At 45.1% G+C, this 20,860-nt stretch overlaps 1 protein-coding gene across 2 annotated transcripts in view; it reads right to left on the reverse strand.

Moving 5' to 3' along the window:
- PRKCE (protein kinase C epsilon) overlaps nucleotides 1-20,860 on the reverse strand; it is a 548,372-nt gene that overhangs the window by 31,822 nt on the left and 495,690 nt on the right. For both annotated transcript variants that reach the window (XM_033175814.1, XM_033175815.1), the window contains exons 12-13: nucleotides 9,112-9,250; nucleotides 2,874-3,062 (exon numbers count right to left, since the gene is read on the reverse strand). In XM_033175814.1, coding sequence (XP_033031705.1) covers nucleotides 2,874-3,062; nucleotides 9,112-9,250 — 328 coding nt within the window. The remainder of the gene's footprint in view (nucleotides 1-2,873; nucleotides 3,063-9,111; nucleotides 9,251-20,860) is intronic.

Raw genomic sequence — 20,860 nt, forward strand, 5'->3', positions numbered from 1 at the left:
GGTGTACCAGCCAGGTCACTCCCCTGCCTGGTTCTCCGAGGGCTAGCCCTGCACTGGGAATCGAATAGAAGCTCTCATGCTGGCATCAGAAGCCCTGTATACTCAGGCCGGGCGCAGTGGCTCACACCTGTAATCCCAGCATTTGGGAGGCAGAGGCAGGGGATCACAAGGTCAGGAGATCTAGACCATCCTGGCTGACACAGTGAAACCCCGTCTCTACTAAAAATACAAAAATTAGCCAGGCATGGTGGTGCATGCCTGTAGTCCCAGCTACTCAGGAGGCTGAGGCAGGAGACTCTCTTGAACTGGTGAGAGGGAAGTTGCAGTGAGCCGAGATCGCGCCACTGTACTCTAGCCTGGGAGATAGAGTGAGACTCAGTCTCAAAAAAAAAAAAAAAAAAAAAAAGCAGCAGCAGCCCTGCATACTCAGGTACCGCCATCCCATCACCCTCCTCGCACCCGCTCTCCCTGAGCTCCTTTTGGGCTGTCCACCCTGGCAGATGTTTTCTAGTCCAAGGCCTACGCACTCACTGTTCCTTCTGAACAGACATCCTTTCCCCCAGTAGCCACCTGACTGAAACCTCCCCTTAGTGTCCCCTCATGGGATAGGCGTTTCCAGACTCACGAGCTCCCCATGCAGCCTGTTACTCCTCATTTCCTGAGCCGCTGCATGTGTCTTTTTGCACTTGTTACCATTGAGGACAATATACAGTCATTTGTCTGTTCATTTATTCACTAGTCTGTTAGCAGGGACTGTGTTCTTTGGATCTCCAGTGCCTGGCATAATGCCTGCCAATATTTATGGAATAAATGAATAAAATAGTCATTACTAGATGCTCAGTAAATATTTGTTTAATAAATGAATGCAGGAATGAACATATTCTATTTGCCTCCTTCTCTTATCCCAATTGTGGCTACATATTGATATATTTTTAATTTATTAAAAATAATAAATAATCTCATTGGATTGGAAACTTCACAAGGCAGAGACCAGGGCTCACCAATACTTATTCGGCATCTAGCACCATGCCTGGCATGTTGGAAGCGCTCAATAGATAGTAGCTCATAGAATGAATGAATGAAAGAGAGAGGGAGAAGAGTAAGGGCAGAGGAGAAAGAAGGAATGAGGCAAGGGAAAAAGGAAAGGAAGGAGAAAAAAAAACTACAGAAAAGGGTAACATGTTCTGATGTGGAATTTTCTAAAACATGGTACATGCATCCTCAGATACCTACAAAATGGTTTTAGATCTTTCAAAAATTTGTATACAATAATTTACATTAGGCAGGGCATGGTGGCTCACGCCTATAATCCCAGCACTTTGGGAAGCTGAGGTGGGTGGATCATGAGGTCAGGAGTTAGGAACTAGCCTGGCCAACATGGTGAAACCCCATCTCTACTAAAAATACAAAAATTAGCTGGGCGTGGTGTGGGTGCCTGTAATCCCAGCTACTTGGGAGGCTGAGGCAGGAGAATCTCTTGAACCTGAGAGGCCACTGCACTCCAGCCTGGGCCACAGAGCAAGAATCCATCTTGAAAAAAAATTACATTAATTCATTATGGCAAGAGATACTGATTTTCTACCTATGATAATGGTATAAAATTTCTTTGTAAAATACAGGCTGGGCGCGGTGGTTCATGTCTGTAATGCCAGCACTTTGGGAGGCTGAAGTGGGCGGATCACCTGAGGTCAGGAGTTCAAGACCAGCCTGGCCAACATGGTAAAACCCCGTCACTACTAAAAATACAAAAATTAGCCAGGCATGATGGCAGGTGCCTGTAATCCCAGCTACTCAGGAGGCTGAGGCAGGAGAATCACTAGAACCCGGGAGGAGGTTGCAGTGAGGCAAGAGAGCACCACTGCAATGCAGCCTGGCCATCGCAGCGAGACTCCATCTCAAAAAAAAAAAAAAAATTCTTCATAAAATACATATAATCAGGTAAATATTGGAAGTTGATTAAAAGAACAAGAAAAGCAACTAATAGTAGAGAAGACACTTGAAGATGGCAAATTTTGTGACTACAATGTGCAAACGACTGAATTTTGGGGCATTCAGATGCGTGGAAGAAGTCAAGTTCTGGAAGTCATGGTCCCTGGGCTGTCACCCTCGTCCTGTCTTAGCTCAGAGGGGTGACCTTGGGCAGACTTCTTGCTTAACTTCCCTGCACCTCAGCTTTCACGGATTTCAAAAGGGGACAGGTAACATCACTTACTTGACACAGTACAAGCATGGTTACACCATAGAGAGGACTGTGCTAAGAAAGCATAAGGGGTTTTCCCATGTGAGGGACGATTCCTAGGGCAGAGTCAGTCTCTGTATTCTGTGTCTACATCCAGCAGGACTGCATGAATTTCCAGTGGACCAGATCTTCTCTGATTGGCTCTTGAGCCACAGCGATGCTGTCATGGACACAGTTGGGCAGTGCCCACCCTCCCTCCCCTCCTCTCTGTTCTCCCTCACAGGTCCCTGATGAAGACAGGCCACATGTAAGGAAGTGATGGAAGTGGCAGAGGTGATGTCAGCACAGTTGAGTTGCTTCTGTTTCCTCTGAAAGGCTGGAGGACACAGATGTACACAGTGCCTCATCTCAGGAAGCACAGACATGAGCTCCTTTTCCCACCAGAAGAGCAAGTCATCTCAGGCCCCATTCTCTTGGCAGCAGCCCTCTGCACCGTGCCTGAACTCCCAGTGCAACTGCCCTTAGTCTTTCCCATTCCATGGTGATGAGCAGAGGTGGGAGGGAGAAAGCTGGACAGAGAAAGGGAGAAGGGAGTGTGTGTATGTGTGTGTGTGTGTGTGTGTGTGTGTGTGTGTGTGTGTGTAGGGGGAGGAGCCCAGGAGAGCACAGCCATGGGTAAGGGGCAGGGACTCACAGCTTTCAAGATGCTGACCGCCTCCTTGCTGAGCCAGACTGGGTACAGCACATCGTCATGGAGGATGGACTCAAATAGGTCGTCCTCATTGTCGGCCTCAAAGGGAGGCTGTCCAGCCATCATCTCGTACATCAGCACCCCGAGGGCCCACCAGTCCACGGAGGGGCCGTACTCCAACTCCTGCAGGATCTGTTCAGGAAACCAGCAATGTCAGGCACCATCAAAGGCTCCCACCCCAGTGACACCCGTGCTACGAATGCCCGTGGGAAGGACTTCAATTTTAACTTGCTCCTCCCTACCGTTGAGTCCTAGTCCATGTGAAGTTCTAAATCAGCAAATTCAGTGACAGTTGAGTTTGGAGGCACTATGTTGGGGGCCGGCTATCGTCTTTCCAAAGTCAGTATCGACAGTCTGTCTTCCAATGGGAACATGAGCACCAGAGAAAGTTCCTGACTGGCATGAGGGCCACATTTTAAAAAACTGCATATTTTGACACTAAAATCAGGGTCGGGGAGCACGATGCAGACTGAGAGAACGAGCGAGCTGTAAGTGACTCAGAGTGCAGCGAGGTCAGGTCTCCCATCTCACACACAGTGCAGGGCACAGCTCACTGCCTGAGTGGAAAGGTGAGCAGAGGTCTTCTTTAAATGGTGCAACACTGAATTTACCTGAGTCCTGTGCTCCTGGAGAGGAAACTGCAATGAATAAGTCTCCCCACCCTGTCATGGTCTACCTATAAAGGACCAGCATACTCTTGCATATTCTAAGAAAAAACCCATCTCTATTGTTCATCATGATTCCCATAAGATACACTGAGGAATCCCCCGCTTTGCCTCTATGAAACCCTAGGCCCCCTTCCTTTACTTTGGGGCCACCTTCACTAATGAACTCCCTATTGTAATAGCCAGAATCAAACCATCTCCTTGATTGGTACATTTGCCTTTGACAACAGTCACTTGTCTTATCTATGCTGTCTGTCTCTCTTTTTTCCTCTAGCCAAATGTGTAGAGTCAAATTCACTTAGATTAAATGCATGTATGACATGATGCTACCGAATACAAGACATCTTTTCTGGCTGGGTGCAGTGGCTCACACCTGTAATCCTAGCAGTTTGGGAGGCTGAGATGGGAGGATCACTTGAGTCCAGGAATTCGAGACCAGCTTGGGCAATATGGTAAGACTCTGTCTCTTTAAAAAAAAAAAAAAAAAAATTAGCTGGGCATGGTGGTATGTCTGTAGTCTCACCTACTCAGAAGGCTGAGGTGGAAAAATCACTTGAGCCCAGGAGGTTGAGGCTGTAGTGAGTCATAATCACGCACTGCACTTCAGCCTGGGTAACAGAGTGAGACCCTATCTCAAAAAAAAAAAAAAAAAGGATCTTTTCTGATTGGCTATTCTATTTGGTCTGCTCTCCATACACATATGTCATAAATACATGATACACACACACATATAAATATGTAGCAAGTCAACGATGTGTATATATATACACATATATATTCATACATATATATCATATATATATATGGAGACAAAATCCAATAGAAAAGACTGGAATTTAATATCACCTTTCAGCTGCAGAGAGCTTTGCATTTTATAGTATGCCTTTAAAATATAACATATATAAATAAAATATGTAGCAGGTGGTCAATGAGGTGTTTGGCTCAGAGGAAAAATAAATGCTGAGCTGTCCCCTCTACAAGGAAGAGATCATGAAGTGATATTCCCATTCCACAATTATTTTCTCTTCTTATTAGAGTGGGATTAGGCATGGCTCTGCCCAGAAACAGGAGGGTGGATGAGGTGGCCTATCCAGGTCCATAATTCTATAAAGAATTTCAAAAAGTGAGGGAGAAACAAGGTTGGTGTGCATGTCCTGAAAGGGAGAACACTTTGAGGACCCTGAAAAACAAGGTAAAGTTCATGCCTCGTCATTCCAGCCCATAGGACACCTTGGGCAGATAACGTCTCAGGATGGGGACAAGGCTCCAATTTAGTTCTCAGATTTCATGGTGGCTAGGGAAGAGGAGGCTGAATTCAAGTATCTGGACTTTCTGTGGTCTACTCTAAATACCCTTCTAGAGATTACAAATTGCTTAGGATTAACTAGACAGATTTGGATAGAAGAAACATTTAGACACAGTTAAAACACTCACAGTTTAGGAATCTTCTGAATTTGGAATGAAAAGGAATGTGAGCAAATGCAGCCAACTCTACATTACTTGGGTCTGGTAATCTTTTTAGCTAATACCTTTGGTCTAAGCCCAGTGGTTAGTGTTCCTCGAGCTGTAAGGTCAGAGCCATGGGCTCCACTGTCCTGAGGAGCCAGTGATTCTTCTGTGCTCCAAAGCCAATGCCAACTCCTCCCTCACCCTCAAAAGACACAGCGCCCAACTTAAGACCCCTGCCTGTCCCCACAAGTTGCAGGCACTTTCTCACTTTCCACATACCGCTGCATTGTTAGTTATTTTTTCATGGCCAACTGTCTCCCCAGTGCAACTAAAAGGTACCAGAGGGTAGGAGCTGTAACATACTACTGAGCCCACTGCTGTGGCCAGCCTGTTCTATCATCCAGGAGACAGACATTTTGTGACTGGCTAGCATGCATGGCCACTGTGTGTACCTACCGGGCATGCTCCCTTCTCTCCTGGGCTCAGGGCACACTGGGTGCTACGGTGGCCACCCTCCAGCTTCTTGGAGGGAGTCAGCTGGGTTCTGTGCCTTCAAGGGGTGGGGAGAAGGTGGCTTGTGTGTGCTGAGACTGGATGGTGCTGTGGAAACTGCAGAGCCACCCTGCCACCCCGCTCCAGGCCCCTTCCACAGCCTTCTCGTTTTGGGTGGCATCTTTTGTAAGATTCCTTTTAGGCTTGGTTCTAATTATCTGCTTCCTAATTAACTGTCGGCAATAGATCTGGGCAGAAGGGCAAGGCTTCCATGCCACGGGAAAGCACCTGGAGTGGCAGCCAACCCTTCAATTGCATCAGAGCTGGGGAGAAGGGAGAAGGCATTAGGCCTGATGATGCCATTACCAAAGGCTGGTGGCCACTTCCTGGGGAGCAGGGGCGGGGAGTGGAGAAAGCAGAGGGGGTGCCACGGGGCATACCATGTGGTAGGAAGAGAAGCCTTGGGGCAGAGCTCATGCCTCCGAAGGTGTCTCTGGTTTTGAGGTTAGCTCAGCACCTTATCACCTCTCCCATTTGAATAGAAGCTTCTGCTTTCTCAAGCATTTCCATGCTCTAATCTCATTAGACTCAAAGCAGCTTGATGAGGTAGGTAGGGCAGGAGTTATGGCTCCTTTGAAAGATGAGAAACCTGAGACTCAAAAACATTTTGTGACTTCATCAAGGTCACACGTGTGCATTTGTGGTCAAGCCTGGACTCAAGACTCAATTCTCAGGATTGGGTTTCCTATCCCATCACACAACCCAACAATGATGATAATAATGAAGCCACCATTTAGCCAGCACTCCCTGTGGGCTGGGCACTGGGCTAATGCTTTAGAGGCATAATCTCATTTAATCTTCCCAGTAGCCCTCGATGAAGGCAGCAATACCTTTATCAGCTGTAATTTGCCTACAGCAAGACCAGGGATTGTCACTGCCAGTGCAGAGATGTTTCTGCATAGTGGGCACAAAGGCTACAGCAGGAAGGAAGAGTGTCTGTGCTTCATTGTGAACAGAGATCAGAGTTGTTCATTGTGAGTCTCGTCAATGGATTGCTTTTCATGAAAGCTGAGTGGCTGTTTTGTTCATCATAAAGTGAACGTTCTGTCTTGGGTTGGGTCCTTCACTATACCATGGGCTGTCAACTGTTAAACTCTGGCATCGACTTACAGAGGAACTGGAACTGAGTATTCTGACAATGAAGAATGAATGAAGAAGACAAGAAAAGCAGTTCCCTGTTGAAAGCTCTCACTTTCATTTATTGCTACTTGAAGGTTGAATTCCTAGTGTTCTTGCTAAGGGAATACACTCGCAGAGAGCCTGAAATCCCTACTCTTCAGATCTCTTAGAAGATAAGGTTCTAAAGGGAAACCACCTATTACTCATCACCTTCACTTTGAGATGTTCCTCAGGCCTCCCCTGTCTTGTCTGGTCTGTGAAGCCTCCTGACCATCAGTCCCTCACTCCCTGACTTCTGATCTGCATGGCTGTGGCCTGCCTTCTTCCTGGGATGGATCTGACTAGGACCCTCCTCCACTGGAACCCTGAGTGGGTCCACAGATCCTACAGGATCAAAGCCACATTCCTTGGGTCTTTATCCCAATCTCATTCATTACGATGAGTACCAGGAAACCCTATGATCTAGCTATACTTTCTAACTGTCCTGGAAAAGACCAAGATGTTTTTGTCCCTTGGCCTTTGCTCATGTTGGAACGTCATAAGTTCTCATTTTTTAACAAACCTTTCTATAAGAGCCTAATTTGTGTGCCGGATCCTGGCAGTACCCAGATTAGAAACACAGACCCTGCCCTCAAAGGATCCAGGGCCCAGGGACACTGAACCTCCTTTCCTGTCCTGCCCCCGTTCCAGTCCTGTTGTTTTCAGGAATACCCTCCCCACCCCTTCCGTCAAAGGAAATCCTCATTCTTTACAACTCAATTCATCCACCAGGTGCTCCAAGAAGCCTTTCCTGATCCCTGAGGATACCATCTTGTTTTATGTGCCTATTTTTTTTTTTTTTTTTGAGACTGAGTCTTACTCTGTCGCCCGGGCTGGAGTGCAGTGGCCGGATCTCAGCTCACTGCAAGCTCCGCCTCCCGGGTTTACGCCATTCTCCTGCCTCAGCCTCCCGAGTAGCTGGGACTACAGGCGCCCGCCACCTCGCCCGGCTAGTTTTTTTTTTGTATTTTTAGTAGAGACGGGGTTTCACCGTGTTAGCCAGGATGGTCTCGATCTCCTGACCTCGTGATCCGCCCGTCTCGGCCTCCCAAAGTGCTGGGATTACAGGCTTGAGCCACCGCGCCCGGCCTTATGTGCCTATTTATTCTGCTTAATTAGTTGTTTACTTATCTGTCACTCCCTTTAGACCAAAAGTTTCTTTAGAATAGGACAAGTGTCTCAGTGATTTCTTTATCCCCATATTGCTTTGTGCCTAGCAGGTGTTCTAACAATGCCCACTGAAAGAAACCAGCTCCGAATGTGCTAATACCTATCCGCCATGGGCGGTGTTAGTGGGGACTGGTACTTCTTTCCTATCTTACACGTCTCAGAACCATGAAGATCATTTTGAATGTCTATGACAGGCCATGTCTTAAACCTGAATCATATCATACCAGGTATCTCTCAGTTTGGGCAGGAATAAGGCAAACAAACACTTTATGCCAAGCAAAACATCCCAAACAACGTTCACGAAAGGCAACCTATTGGAGTGGGCCACAGTGAATATCTCTGATATCTGTATACAATGAGGCGCAGTCACTCTCCTCTTCCTGCTCCATCCTGTGTACCCACAGCATAGAACTGCCACTATGTGGGAAATGGCAAACAGTTCCTGGTTTTACGGTCAGTAAATTATAGCTGATAAAGTGAAGTGCTCCTGTGATTAGTAATGCTCCTTTATTCTGATTTTATTTTTTACTTTTTAAAAAATTTTTTTTATTAAGACAGGGTCTTGCTCTGTCACCCAGGCTGGAGAGCAATGGTGCAATTATGGCTCACTATAGCCTCAATCTTCTGGGCTCAATTGATCCTTTCACCTCAGCCTCCCGAGTAGCTGGGACTACGGGTTTGCACCACTATGCCAGGCTAATTTTTGTATTTTTTGTATAGACAGAGTTTCACCACGTTGCCCAGGCTGGTCTTGAACTCCTGGGCTCAAGCGATCTGCCTGCTTTGGCCTCCCAAAGTGCTGGGATTATAGACGTGAGTCACTGTGCCCACCCTATTCTGATTTTAAAGACATGAAAGCAATAATAAAAGTCAACAAATTTCTCTTGGTCCTAGATTTACTGGTGGTTCTGGACTCGGATGGGAAAGAGATGTTCAATGAGAACTTGCCCAGGTTTGGGAAATAGCCTGTTACTCTCATTTCACTCATCATCTCCCCAACACTAGGACTTCTTGACAGACATCAATCAGCAAACTTTTTACCTTCCCTTTTCTCCCTCCTCCCTAGAATCCATCCTGGTTTTCCAGAGCCTTCCCCCAGCACCCCTAGATGACCCCAGTGCATGGGTTTGGACCACTGCCTCGGTCCTGGCACCAGGAGGAGGTGAACCTTTGCACACAGGTCTTACCTCGGGAGCTATGTAGTCAGGAGTCCCACAGAAGGTGGTGGTCGTCACACCATTCAGAATCCCTTCCTTGCACATCCCAAAGTCAGCCAGCTTGCAGTGACCTTCTGCATCCAGAAGGATGTTGTCCAGTTTCAAATCCCTGCAAGATAGGCCAGGACCATATTGTCAATATGCCACTCACCCCAATATAATCTTCTTGAGTTGAAGGTATGTGCATATCTTAGGGAAATCTCCAGAAAAAAAGTCCTGAAAGAAGCTTGCATTTCTTGAAATCCATCTCAGTCCAGGGGCTGTCTCTCACGTTAGTCAGCCCCTAATGGCACCTCCGCTCTCTTCAGCAAGAGGGAGGAACTTCCGTAACCCCAGGAATATATCAACTGCTGTGGTTTAATAGATCTAAGTCAGTAGGTATATATGGAAGCCCTGCTATGCACCCATATTCATATTAATCAGACCCTGCTATGAAAGAAAGAAGCATCTACCCCTGTCCCTCATGAACTAACCATGGGGATCAGCTAGGGGTCCCTGCATGACACATAGGGACATCAATGAAAGAGATAAAACCACGTAAGAGTCAGGCACTACTTTATAGAGCACCATGCGAGCTATTGTGTGTCAGAGCGGGAGACCACAAACAGCTAGTGCAGGCAGTGAGGGCCTCCAGAAAATAGCGCCCCTCAAGAGAAACTTGGCTAGGAGGTAAGGGTTGGACACACTGTGAGGAGAGAAGATGGGAGAGAGGAGAAGGCCAATATACCTGATGCAAAAGGGAGTGAGGAGGCCAGAGAACTGGGCCGCAGTGAATGGTGAAGCAAGACAGGAATGTTTTGCTCAAAGAGCCTGGAATGCTAGGAAAAAGAATTTGAAATGCATGCTAACAGCAATAAGCATCCTGCCTGCATGAGCACAACGCATTTGTAAGATCTCTTTCCTAGGGGCCAGCAGGCTGGGTGGGGGAAAGGTCTGGAGGCGGGAAGGAAGGCACATTGCTTATAATAACCTGGACCCACAGAGCCCACGTGGTTCTGTGCGGCAAGCAAGAGCCATAGAGGCATGCCAGTCTCAAACAGTGCAGCTCCCTTGGGGCCTGTTTTACACTTTGGGGTTCTAGGTAAGAATTCCCTGCTACCATGCCTGGAACCTGCAAGCCTGATCCCATAGAAGAACCCAGACTGCACTGTGGTCTCCACCCTGGGCTCCCCGCAACAGCCACTCTGGGATGGAGGGTGAAGGGTCTTGCAAATAAGGCCCATTCCTCTGCACACAGAAAGCAGGGGGGCCTGCTGGTGTCAAGATGTGAACTCTGGTCATTGCCAGGGATCCAGGCCTGAGTGCAAAGGTGGGGCAGGAAGCACTTTAGGACCTGCCTGCATTGTACCCATGACCCTGTTTCTGCTTACAGCTGGGACTTCTTGAGAGAAAAGAGCATATAAAATGTGCTGCTCTAAGCAAATGCTTATGAACTACAGAAAGAACAGTGAGCCCAACCAAGCTGACCCCCTGGGACCAGGGTTCCCCAACCCCGACCCTGGCCACTGTGTGTGGTCAAGACCCAGCTCTGGCTATGGGTGATGGAGCAGTGAGACAAATACTGGGTAGGGACTCAGGGCCTGAGTTTGCAGCACTGGTTGCAGCCTTGTCCTGGTAAAGTCACCTTGCTGGTCTGTGACCTTATCTGGTGAATCAGAATGACACGCTCCTGCTTGTAGGCTTATGTGAAGGACTGATGATGTGTGTAAAGTAGAAGGTCTTTAACATTGTCACACTCACTTTCTTCATGAAGGAACCAAGTTCAAGGGAACTGGGTGAACTGTCTGCCTACTTGCAAATGTCCGAGTCCTTGAGAAGCTGACAGCTGGGGCCCCACTGAGTCACATGCCCCTCTATTTCCTCTCTTTTGTAGTATCCAGTGCTGCAAACCCCCATGGCACACACGATCAGCACAATGGTGATACTAATTGGAAAAGGAACAACAATGATGCTTCTTTATGTGTGGGAAGCACCTCGTAGTTCACGGTCCACGCTCAGCACTGTGAATTCCATTAAACAATTCCATTGCACAGCACTGTGAGTTAGAACAAGCACACATGGCAACTACCCTTACAGAAATAAGTCAATGGAAGCCAGAAGAAGTTAGGTGATTACAGGTGATGAAGGCTTGGTGGATCTGCCCTGCAAGCCAGCATCCTTGTCCCTGTGTGTCACGCTCCTCTGCCCTCCTGCCTTCACATTGGTTGACTTCCTCTAATGCCAGCCACCAAGCCCAACTTCATAAAATACCCTAAATGCCACCCCCTAAGCACTCTTTTTAAAGCCTTTGTTATGTCCAGGGAAGGACTTCTTCTAATTTTGCATACATTGAATGGATTCAGAAGATTCCAAGCCAGCTTGAACCTTGCCCCTTTTCTGACTCAGGCTGCAAGGCTCCGCCTTTCCTTCTGCCTGGAGTTGCCTCAGGCGGGGCAAAGAAGGAGGAAGGCCTCACTGCTCCCCAGCTCCTGCTCTTCTTTGCCTGCCCCTGCACTGGCCCCAGATGCTTACCCTCCCTTTGCTTTCTACCCTTTCTTCTCCCCAGGGGAAATGTGGTCCAGGGTGGCTGCCACAGCCAAGCATGGTCTGTAGGCAGCACGCAGCAGCTGCCCTTGGCTATGACTGGGGGAGGCCCTGGCCAAAATGCTGCCTCCTGCTGTCTTGCCACTGAGGCCTGAAGCCTGCCCTTGGTCACTTCCTCCAATTACCCCTCTGTATTTCTTGAAAACTCTAACTGTCCATATAAAACCAAGTCCAGGAAGAGTTAGGGACTTATGTTCCTTTCCTTAATGACAGAAAAAGTTAGAGTGGGTCCAAAGACTTCCGGGAGCCAGAAGGGCCATTGCCAGGACTTTCTATTTCTCTGGGGGTCTTCAGTTCCATTATAAAGAAAAGAGCTCACACCTCTGGGACTAAACTTGCCTGGCACTGGGCTCTCAGTGGCAAGCAGTTCATGAGTGGGGTTTCAGTGGATGGGATGGCTCAGGGAAGCCCAGTGCCATGATGGCTCGGGGTGGGGGAGGGGCAAGATGCAGTGGAGGTAGAAGGTGGTAGGAAGAGAAAGAGTTAGTCTTTCCCTAAGAGATTCCTTCATGGTTTTCTTACCAGCACTGCTACCCCAGGACCTCTGAATTTCCAGTCCTTATTCCTGCCCCAGGAGTCTCCTGGCTGTATGTTTTGACTGCTGCCTCTTTGCTAGGGGCCTGTAGACATTCCTGGGGAGGAAGATTGGGAATAATGGTTTCCCAGCCTTGCTTACTTTGGGGTCCTGCTGGCAGGGCAGAACTGGGCAGGCTGTCTATTCTCCTGAGGGTTCCCATGGTGTTCAGTGTTCAGGACATGGTCAGGCAGGTAGCAAGTACTCATCAAACTTGCTGGAGATTGACAGCTTTGCAAAGAGGGACAACTGCCCAGCTATTAGTCCCTGTGTACTCAGTCCTCAAATGCAAGGCCAGGGTACTTTTGAGGAATGGGACATTTTTTAAAGAGGGGGGTCATTTTTTTAATAGAGGGGGGGATCCCAGCAAAATTTCTTTCCCAATATGTGAGCCAATGTGACTAGCCTATACTCATTTATCTATTTACAGTTTCATTCAATTTTTCTTCAATAGGTAATACATTCACGTGTTCAAAAAACCAAAAAGCATGAAAGGGCATGCAGTAAAAATTCTCCCTCCTGTATCCATTCCCTGACACCCTTTTCTCTCTCTACAGGCGATTTCTTTTTATTCATGCCCTGTGTATTCTCTTGATCATACTTTATATATAAATAAGAAAATATGATTATATATTCATTTCCCCTCATTTAACAAAATGAGAGCTTACTGTACACGTTCTTTGGGACTTTATCTTTTTCACTTAATATATATTGAAGCTCTGTCTGTCTTGGCACTTCAAGAGCTTCTAATTCTTTATTGTGGCTATATAATACTCCACTGTATTTATTGGGGGACATTTAGGATGCTTCTAGCATACGCTATCAAACAGTGCTGCTGTTAATAACCGTCTACATAGGACATTTCACACATGTGTGAAGGTAACTGTACACATTTCCTAGAAAAGAAATTTCTGAATCAGGTACTACAAGAATGTGAATTTTGATGGATGTCACCAAACTGCCCTTCTTGGAGGCAGAACAATTTATACTTCCATCAGCAACATATGACAGTGCCTGCTTCCCACATCCTTGCCAACATGGTATATTATCAAGTTTTGGTAGTTTGACAGGTGAAAACAGTACCTCATTATATTATTAAGTTTCTCTGTAAGTTTGAGCATATTTTCATATATTCAAAAGAGATCTGTATTTTTTTCCCATGAATTGTTGCCCATTTTTCTTTTGTGGTGTTTGTTTTTTATCGATTTTTAGGAGCTCTTTCTATATTAGGAAACAAACTTCAAGCATGAAAGGGCAAACAGTAAGATAAGAATTGCAAACACTTATCCCAGTTTTTTGTCTGACTTTTGGCATTGCTTATGGTGGTTTTTTCATGCCAATATTATTTATTTTTATGTAATTGAATTGATGTTTTATAACATGAGTTTGGGTTTTATGTCTTAATTTGAAAGGCTTTACCCATTTCAAAGTTACAAAAGTATTCTCCCAAGGTTTCTCCTAGTACTTTTACGTTTTCATTTGATAAATGTAAGTCTTTGATATATTTGGGACTTGCTCTGATAAAAGATGTGTGATATATATCCAACTTCACTTGTTTTCAGAAACTTAGTAAGTTGTCCCAATACCATATGTAGAATAGGTCACTTTTCCTCACTGATTGAAATACCACCTTTATCAAATACTAGCACTAAATCCTCTCGTGCACTTGGATTTTTCCTGTACCTTTTATTCTACAGTGTCACTCTATACCACACTCTTTTAATTATTGCAAGTTTATAATGCCTTTTAACACTCGGTAGTACCAGTCTACATATTATTATTTTTCAAAATTTCCTGGCCATTCCTGTTTATTTTTCCATATGAACTTTAGAATCATTTGTCTAGTTAAAAAACAATCCTGGTGATGTCTTTATTGTGAATATGTTTAAAGTTATACATTAACTTAGGGAGAGTTGATATTTTTATGATGTTGAGTCTTCCATTCTTATCCAATAATGTTTTGTGTCTTTCCATTTTCATGTCATCTGTGTCCCTTAGAAACATTTTAAAATTCTCTCATATAGATCTTGTAAATTTCTTATGACATTTTCTGGCAGATTGCTGGTTGTCCCAATATCTATTCTCACTTTCTTCCTTTGTAAGAGAACATTTACTTTCTATTTTTTAAGCCAGGCACATAGCTACATAGCCATGAACTAGAATTAAAAGCTGCGCTTGGAGCTGGGTGTAGTTATGTGACTAGGTTCTAGGCAATCAGATGTGTGGAAGTCTCCTTAAAAGGAAGAGCCTTACTCTTCTTTTTCTTTCCTCCTTCTATATATTCTCTTTCTCTCTCTCTCTCTCTGTGTATATACATACGTATATGTGTATAAACATATATATATGTATAAACATATATACGTATGTATATACACACACACATATATACACACACACATATATACACATACACATACATATATGTTCTTCTATATATTCTGTATATTGCATGAATGAGGATATAATACCTACAGTAGTAGCAGCCACCTACAACCATAAAGACAAGGACTAAGTCCTAGCAATGGTCACTGGACCATCAGCCTTCAGAAAACTTTCATATGAAAAAGAAATAAACTTGTATCTTATTTAGAGCACAGTTATTTTGGGTTTATATGTTAATTGTAATGGAATCCACTTCAAAATAATACAGGCTATTATTTTATATTTTCAATTCCTCTGGTAAATGGGGGCTTTCTTCTGTTATGTCTTCTATCTGGTCACACACGTATAGGCTAGGTATTGATTTTTGTTTATCATTCTGTGCCCTGCCATTATACTGAACCCTCAGTTTTTGTAACAGTTTTCCAGTTGATTCTCCTGGATTTTTCAAATTGTCCGCTATTAATGATTAATTTATCTCTTCCTTTTTAGTGCTTATACTTCTAATTCATTTCTTTTGTCTGATTGTGTTGACTGGAACCTCAAGAAAAATGCTAAGTAATAATGGTGATAGCATCTTTGGTGGTCCTTGATTTTAGGAGGGCCACTCCTAGCATTTCCCCCTCAGCCTGAATGCCTTTGTGATAGTCCTTGTTGCCTGACACCTGGATGGATGGCTACTTTACTCTCCACTTGAATGAAGACTTACGAGAACTTCCAGGGAACTCCACTTCCTCCCCCAGTGCCAAGAGCCAACTGGGATGTGGGCTACAGGAAGGTGATAAGAACGAGGCTCTTCAGCTTCCCTCGAGTCCAGTGTGTCTTAACTTTGCCATGCTGTGACCAGATTGACATGTGGGGCTGGATAATTCTTTGCTGTCGGGGGCTGTCCTGTGCACTGCAGGATGTTTACTAGCACCCTGGTCTCTATGCATTAGATGCTATGAGACACTATGCATCTATGCATTAAATGCATTAGATGCTATTAGTACGCCCCCTCTCCAGTCGTGACAACCAACTGTGTCTCCAGACATTGCTTAATGTCCCTTGCAGGCCCTCTGGTTGACGACCACTGCTCTAATCTGAGTCTTAAGCAGTGATCAGGGCTCTAACATGGCCTGGCCTGGAGCCAGACAGAGATTTGGAAACCATGCCCTGGCTACAAGGAAAGGGTGCATTCGCCTGGCGTGTCCTCAGCCATTTTATTCCTGGGAGACGGGAATCCTGACTCTACCAAGCCTGCTAACATTTGGCATCCTCAATCCACATTTTTAAATGTATGAGGAAACTGAGGCTTAGAAAAGATAACTTGTCTGAGGTCACATGGCTGGTAAGAGGCAGCATGGGCTGACCCTACATAACTGCCTGTGACCACCTATTAGATAAAATGAGAGAGGTATGAGTTGGAAATCTCTATTTGATGCTTGGACTAAAATTCCTCTGGGCTGGGAAAAGAAGTCTTTGTGGTGAGGAGAACATGGAGCCCAATGGATCACAGACACTACCAGGCACAGACCCACTTCGAAGCAGGGTGACACGATGAAGGCTCTTCTGGATGATCTCTTCCAGAAAATCACAACATGACAAGAAAGGAAATTCCCTAAACAATGTACTTTAAAAATATTCTATAAAACCGATCTGAGCAGGAAAAAAATAAGACCTAGCAGTTATAGTGTCAGGGGAGAAACAAAAAGTTTGACTTCTAAGACCACCTATACAAACTAATTTATTAGGGAAGGAAAATGGAAAGGCATCAGTGAGTACAAACAGATCCCTGACATGATTTTGCTGCAAGGCAGTGAAGAAATGGTCTAAGACTGAGGGAGAACTGGTATGCAAGGAAGGTCTTGTATCAAGATATCTGCTGGAGAAGGGATGAGACCAGTGGTGGGTCGAATTCTACCTCTACTTCTAACGTGACAAGAAACTGACTTTTTTTTTGAGACAGGGTCTCACTCTGTCATCCAGATTAGAGTGCAGTGGCGCTATCTTGGTGCAACCTCTGCCTCCCAGGATCAAGCGATTCTCCTGCCTCAGCCTCCCAAGTAGCTGGGATTACAGGCATGCACCACAACTGTCCAGATAATTTTTTTTTTTTTGTAATTTTAGTAGAGACAGGGTTTCACCATGTTGGTCAGGCTGGTCTCGAACTCCTGACCTCAAATGATCCACCTGCCTTGGTCTCCTGAAGTGCTGGGATTACAGGTGTGAGCCACCGCGCCCAGCAAAGAAACTGACGGTTCAGGTCTCTAGCAATGTGTCTAGAATAATCTGAAACACATATTTTGGCTTCTAAGAATTGCCTCCCAGGTTGGCTATGCATTTATGTAATTCTGTGTATAATAATTTATGTATAAGAAGTTGTGCCTACATGTGATCTGAGATGCTGAGTGGGTGCCCAATGTTTCTCTTCCCGATGTCAGACCGGAAGTGAGGCAGCTGTGAATCTGAATCCCAACTCTGCCACTTACCAGCTGGATAAGGTTGGGCTGGTCCAACATATCTGGAAGACTTAGTTTTCTTATCTGTTAAATGAGGATAGTATTGCCACGAGGGAATGATGTAACCTCTGCGAAAGCTCTAGCACAGTGCCAGATCCACGATATCCCAGAAATTCTGCCTCCTGCAGGGGTCTAACACTCATTTCTTAAAATACACATCCCATGCCAGTGCAAGTCACTAAATCCATAAAAATCCTTTTATTTTTGAAAAGTACTTAAGGTCTCTTATGTGTATAAGGCACTGAGATAGATGCTGTGGGATGAAACATATGAAGTATATACAACTGTAACACAGGGGAAAGGGACAAACGATGTGGAGCAGAGATGAGACTGACTGAGACTTTTAGCATAGCCCAGTGAGAAAGTCAGGATTCCTTTCCCAGGGACTGGGGAATGACACTGTGTATGGAAACGCAAAGTTCCCCGGAAGAAAGCAAAGACAACGGGGCTCACAGGTCGGGGTGAGGCTGTGCAGATGTTGATCAACAGGATTCACGCAACAGCTTCCAGACACTTATACTTCTCAGGACTGGCCACCACTGTGTGCTATCACATACAGAATCCCTTTCCTTCCCACAACAGCCCTGGGCAGTCAGTACCATCATGGGTTTGCAGATAAAGAACCTGAGGTGGGGTGGGGGTGAGTAAACAAGGCTAGGGAGGTGACTGGGACCTGAACTATAGAGGTTTAGTGGAATCCTGTTTTCTTTACCCTGCACCTCAGCTATCTCATCTGAATTTATCCTTTCCCATTTGGAAAATTGTATTTTTCTATATTGATGGTAGATTCCCTAAGAATAACAGCCAGAAAACTCTCCTTCTGTAAACCATACAGCATCTAGCAAAGAGTTAGCACGTGTGAGGCCCTTAACATATCAGAAAGAATGGGAAACAATTCTTTTATGCTTGACCTGAAAATTCACCATAGAAGAGCCCTGTAATGCTCCTTTATTCTTCGCTCATTTTCCAATGCCCTCACTTCCCTGGCATGCAAATTCCACAAAGCTCAGGCCTGAGTGCTGCAGAAATAACAGCAAATTCCTCCAGTTACTTGAAGATAAGAGATTAGAAAAATTACTTCGTGTCCTAGAGCAGGCCCTCGAGGGAGATTATGAAGAAACCCTGCTTGTTTTGGGACAAATAGTGAAGACTCGTGAATGACTGTGGTCAATCAGACGGGAATATTGGCTCTTCTGGCAGATGTTACCAGGCACCTTCATAAATTTAGTAATACACTTGAGAGAAAGATGTTTTTTCCAGCTCAACATTGTGGCAAATGTTGGTGAATGGCAGGCACCCTCTTCCTGACATTCTCTGCACAGGCACCTCCCATTACTCTCAGGAAGCAAGTCCCTCAAAGACTACCAGCCAGAGGCCAAACACAAAGGCAAACAAGGTGCGTTTATTGACTCTCCATCCAAAAAAAAAAAAAAAAAAAAGCATAATTTGTTTCTGAGGCCAAGGTAAATGATTTTCAAGTTCTCCATTGCAGTGCTGATAACTGAGAGTCAACGATAATATTTCATTCTGGGTCAATCTCCAGGGAAATTCTTCTCCAAGTCTTTGCATAGAAAAATTCAATCATTTAGAAGCAAAACAATTAACTACTTTTCTCCTTCCAAATGCTTTTATATCCCAAGCCCAGTGTGGAATCTTTTCTATCCCTTACTTCATTTAATCCCAGAAGTGTTCTGTGAATCTGGTAAGACTATATTATCCCTACCTGCTAGATGAGGAAAAAGGGTTTGAGGGGTTATTTAACTGGCCCAGGACATACAGGTGGTGAGTGAGCAACAGAGTCCACCCTACCTGACCCCACTTCCATGCTCTGAATCACTTCACTGTGTTGCTTGAGGAGAAAAAAATATACATTGTGTCCACACGCCCGCCCTTTCATGGGACAGAGAACACAGTTGTAGTTTTTGGGGCGGTGGTTGTTTCTAACTCATGGAAACATGCTTATAAGATGTAACTGATAAGCCAGACAATGCTATTTTGATCAAACAGATGTCCTCTCAACTGGAGAGAGAAGACTTTGAGCCACTACACTGACAGCTGGAAGCCAGAGGTGTCAAACAACATCTCAGTTTGAAGCCAAAATAAATAGCCTGGTACCTGGTTGATCCCGCCAACAGAAAAAACAATAATAAACAGCCTGTGGCTGTACCTGGGCATTAAGCCTTGGAATCACTACAGAGTTGCTTATCTGATTGCATGATCATCCAATTACTTTTTTTAAGCCCATAATAATGAAAGTACATTCTTATCCTTAATATTCATGGATAAAATTCTGATCCCTGCTGAGGGGAAACGCATTGCCTTGTGTTTCCAGCATGTGGGTGAGCTACCCTGATGATCCGTCGTGACACTTACACCTAGTTCCCCTATCCCTCTCCAGGTCAATCAACTTGGTCATCAAAACAGCTGTTTGGGCAGAGCCCAGGACAGACTGACCATAAGCAAGTCACTTTTCTGAGCATTACTGTCCTCAAATATGAGATAAGACGGCTGGATAAGTTAATCCCCAAGGGTCCTTCCAGTCTAAGATCCAGGAAGCAAAGGCAGCTGGAGCCCGTGAAAGAACTTGCTTGAACTTGCAGTCCTGGCTGTTGCACACCAAATGTTTCCCCTTTCCACTTTGGAGCAAACCTTTGCCAGCAGGCATTTTTACACGAAATGTAAATCAGATGATGCTCCCCTGCTGCTTGCATTCTTCAATGGCACCCCAGAAGCAGAGTTGTCAGCATGGTGTGAGAGGCCCTTTGTGGTCCCCCATGGCCTTCTAGCCTCATCCATCCAGTTTGGATCAGGAGAGTGTATAATGATGGATGAGGCTAGAAGGCCAGAGAAACCTTTGGGTGGTCCCTGTCTCCTGTTCCACCATGAGTGTCTTATCCTCCACAAGCAACCATTCCATGAGGGCAGGGTCTCCAAGTCCCCATAGTGTCTGATGCATCCCAGTGTCTCAATACCTACTGGTCAAAATGGATGAAGGAATAAGATCAGAAAAGTGAATTCACAGATCGTGGTCCCAAGCAGCCAGATGATATGAACATGCATTTCCAGATAACGTATGGAATGATTAAAACATTTTTATTGAAAATTATTAAAACTAAGGGCCAAAACCATCAGAGGCAGCTGAATCCAACATTCTCTTGCACTCTCCAATCCATTCTCCTTATTATACTCAGGAAGAGAACCAAGCAACACCCTCTTGTTGTGAGGTCTTTGCCTTTATCCCAAAGATGCCTCTCTTGGCCATTTTACCTAAAGCAGCCCCTCACTACCACCCGCAACCCTTCCTTTAATCTTAGTCACAACACTTTGGTCAGCTCCTCCACAACAATGACCACAATTTGTCATTATTTTGCTTATTTCCTTGAGCATTATTGGTTTCTTCACATGAACTCCAGGAGAACAGAGATGGTGCCTTTGTGTTCACAGATTGGTCCCCAGGGCCCTGCAAAGTACCCAGTATTCAATGTTCACTGAATGTCAGAACAAAATGATGGGCAGGGTCTCTATGAAGTCCATTTTAGCATCCATCTAATTGGCGGCATGATTACAACTACTGATACATTGATTGTCTACTTGGCCCTATTATGTAACAATTCTATAATAGTTACTGAGTTTCTACCTAGAGTCTGTTTGAGGATATGGAGAGGGAAGAAAGACACAATCC

Source organism: Trachypithecus francoisi, unplaced genomic scaffold (genome assembly GCF_009764315.1).
Source record: "Trachypithecus francoisi isolate TF-2019V2 unplaced genomic scaffold, Tfra_2.0 Lachesis_group17, whole genome shotgun sequence".
NCBI lineage: Eukaryota > Metazoa > Chordata > Mammalia > Primates > Cercopithecidae > Trachypithecus > Trachypithecus francoisi.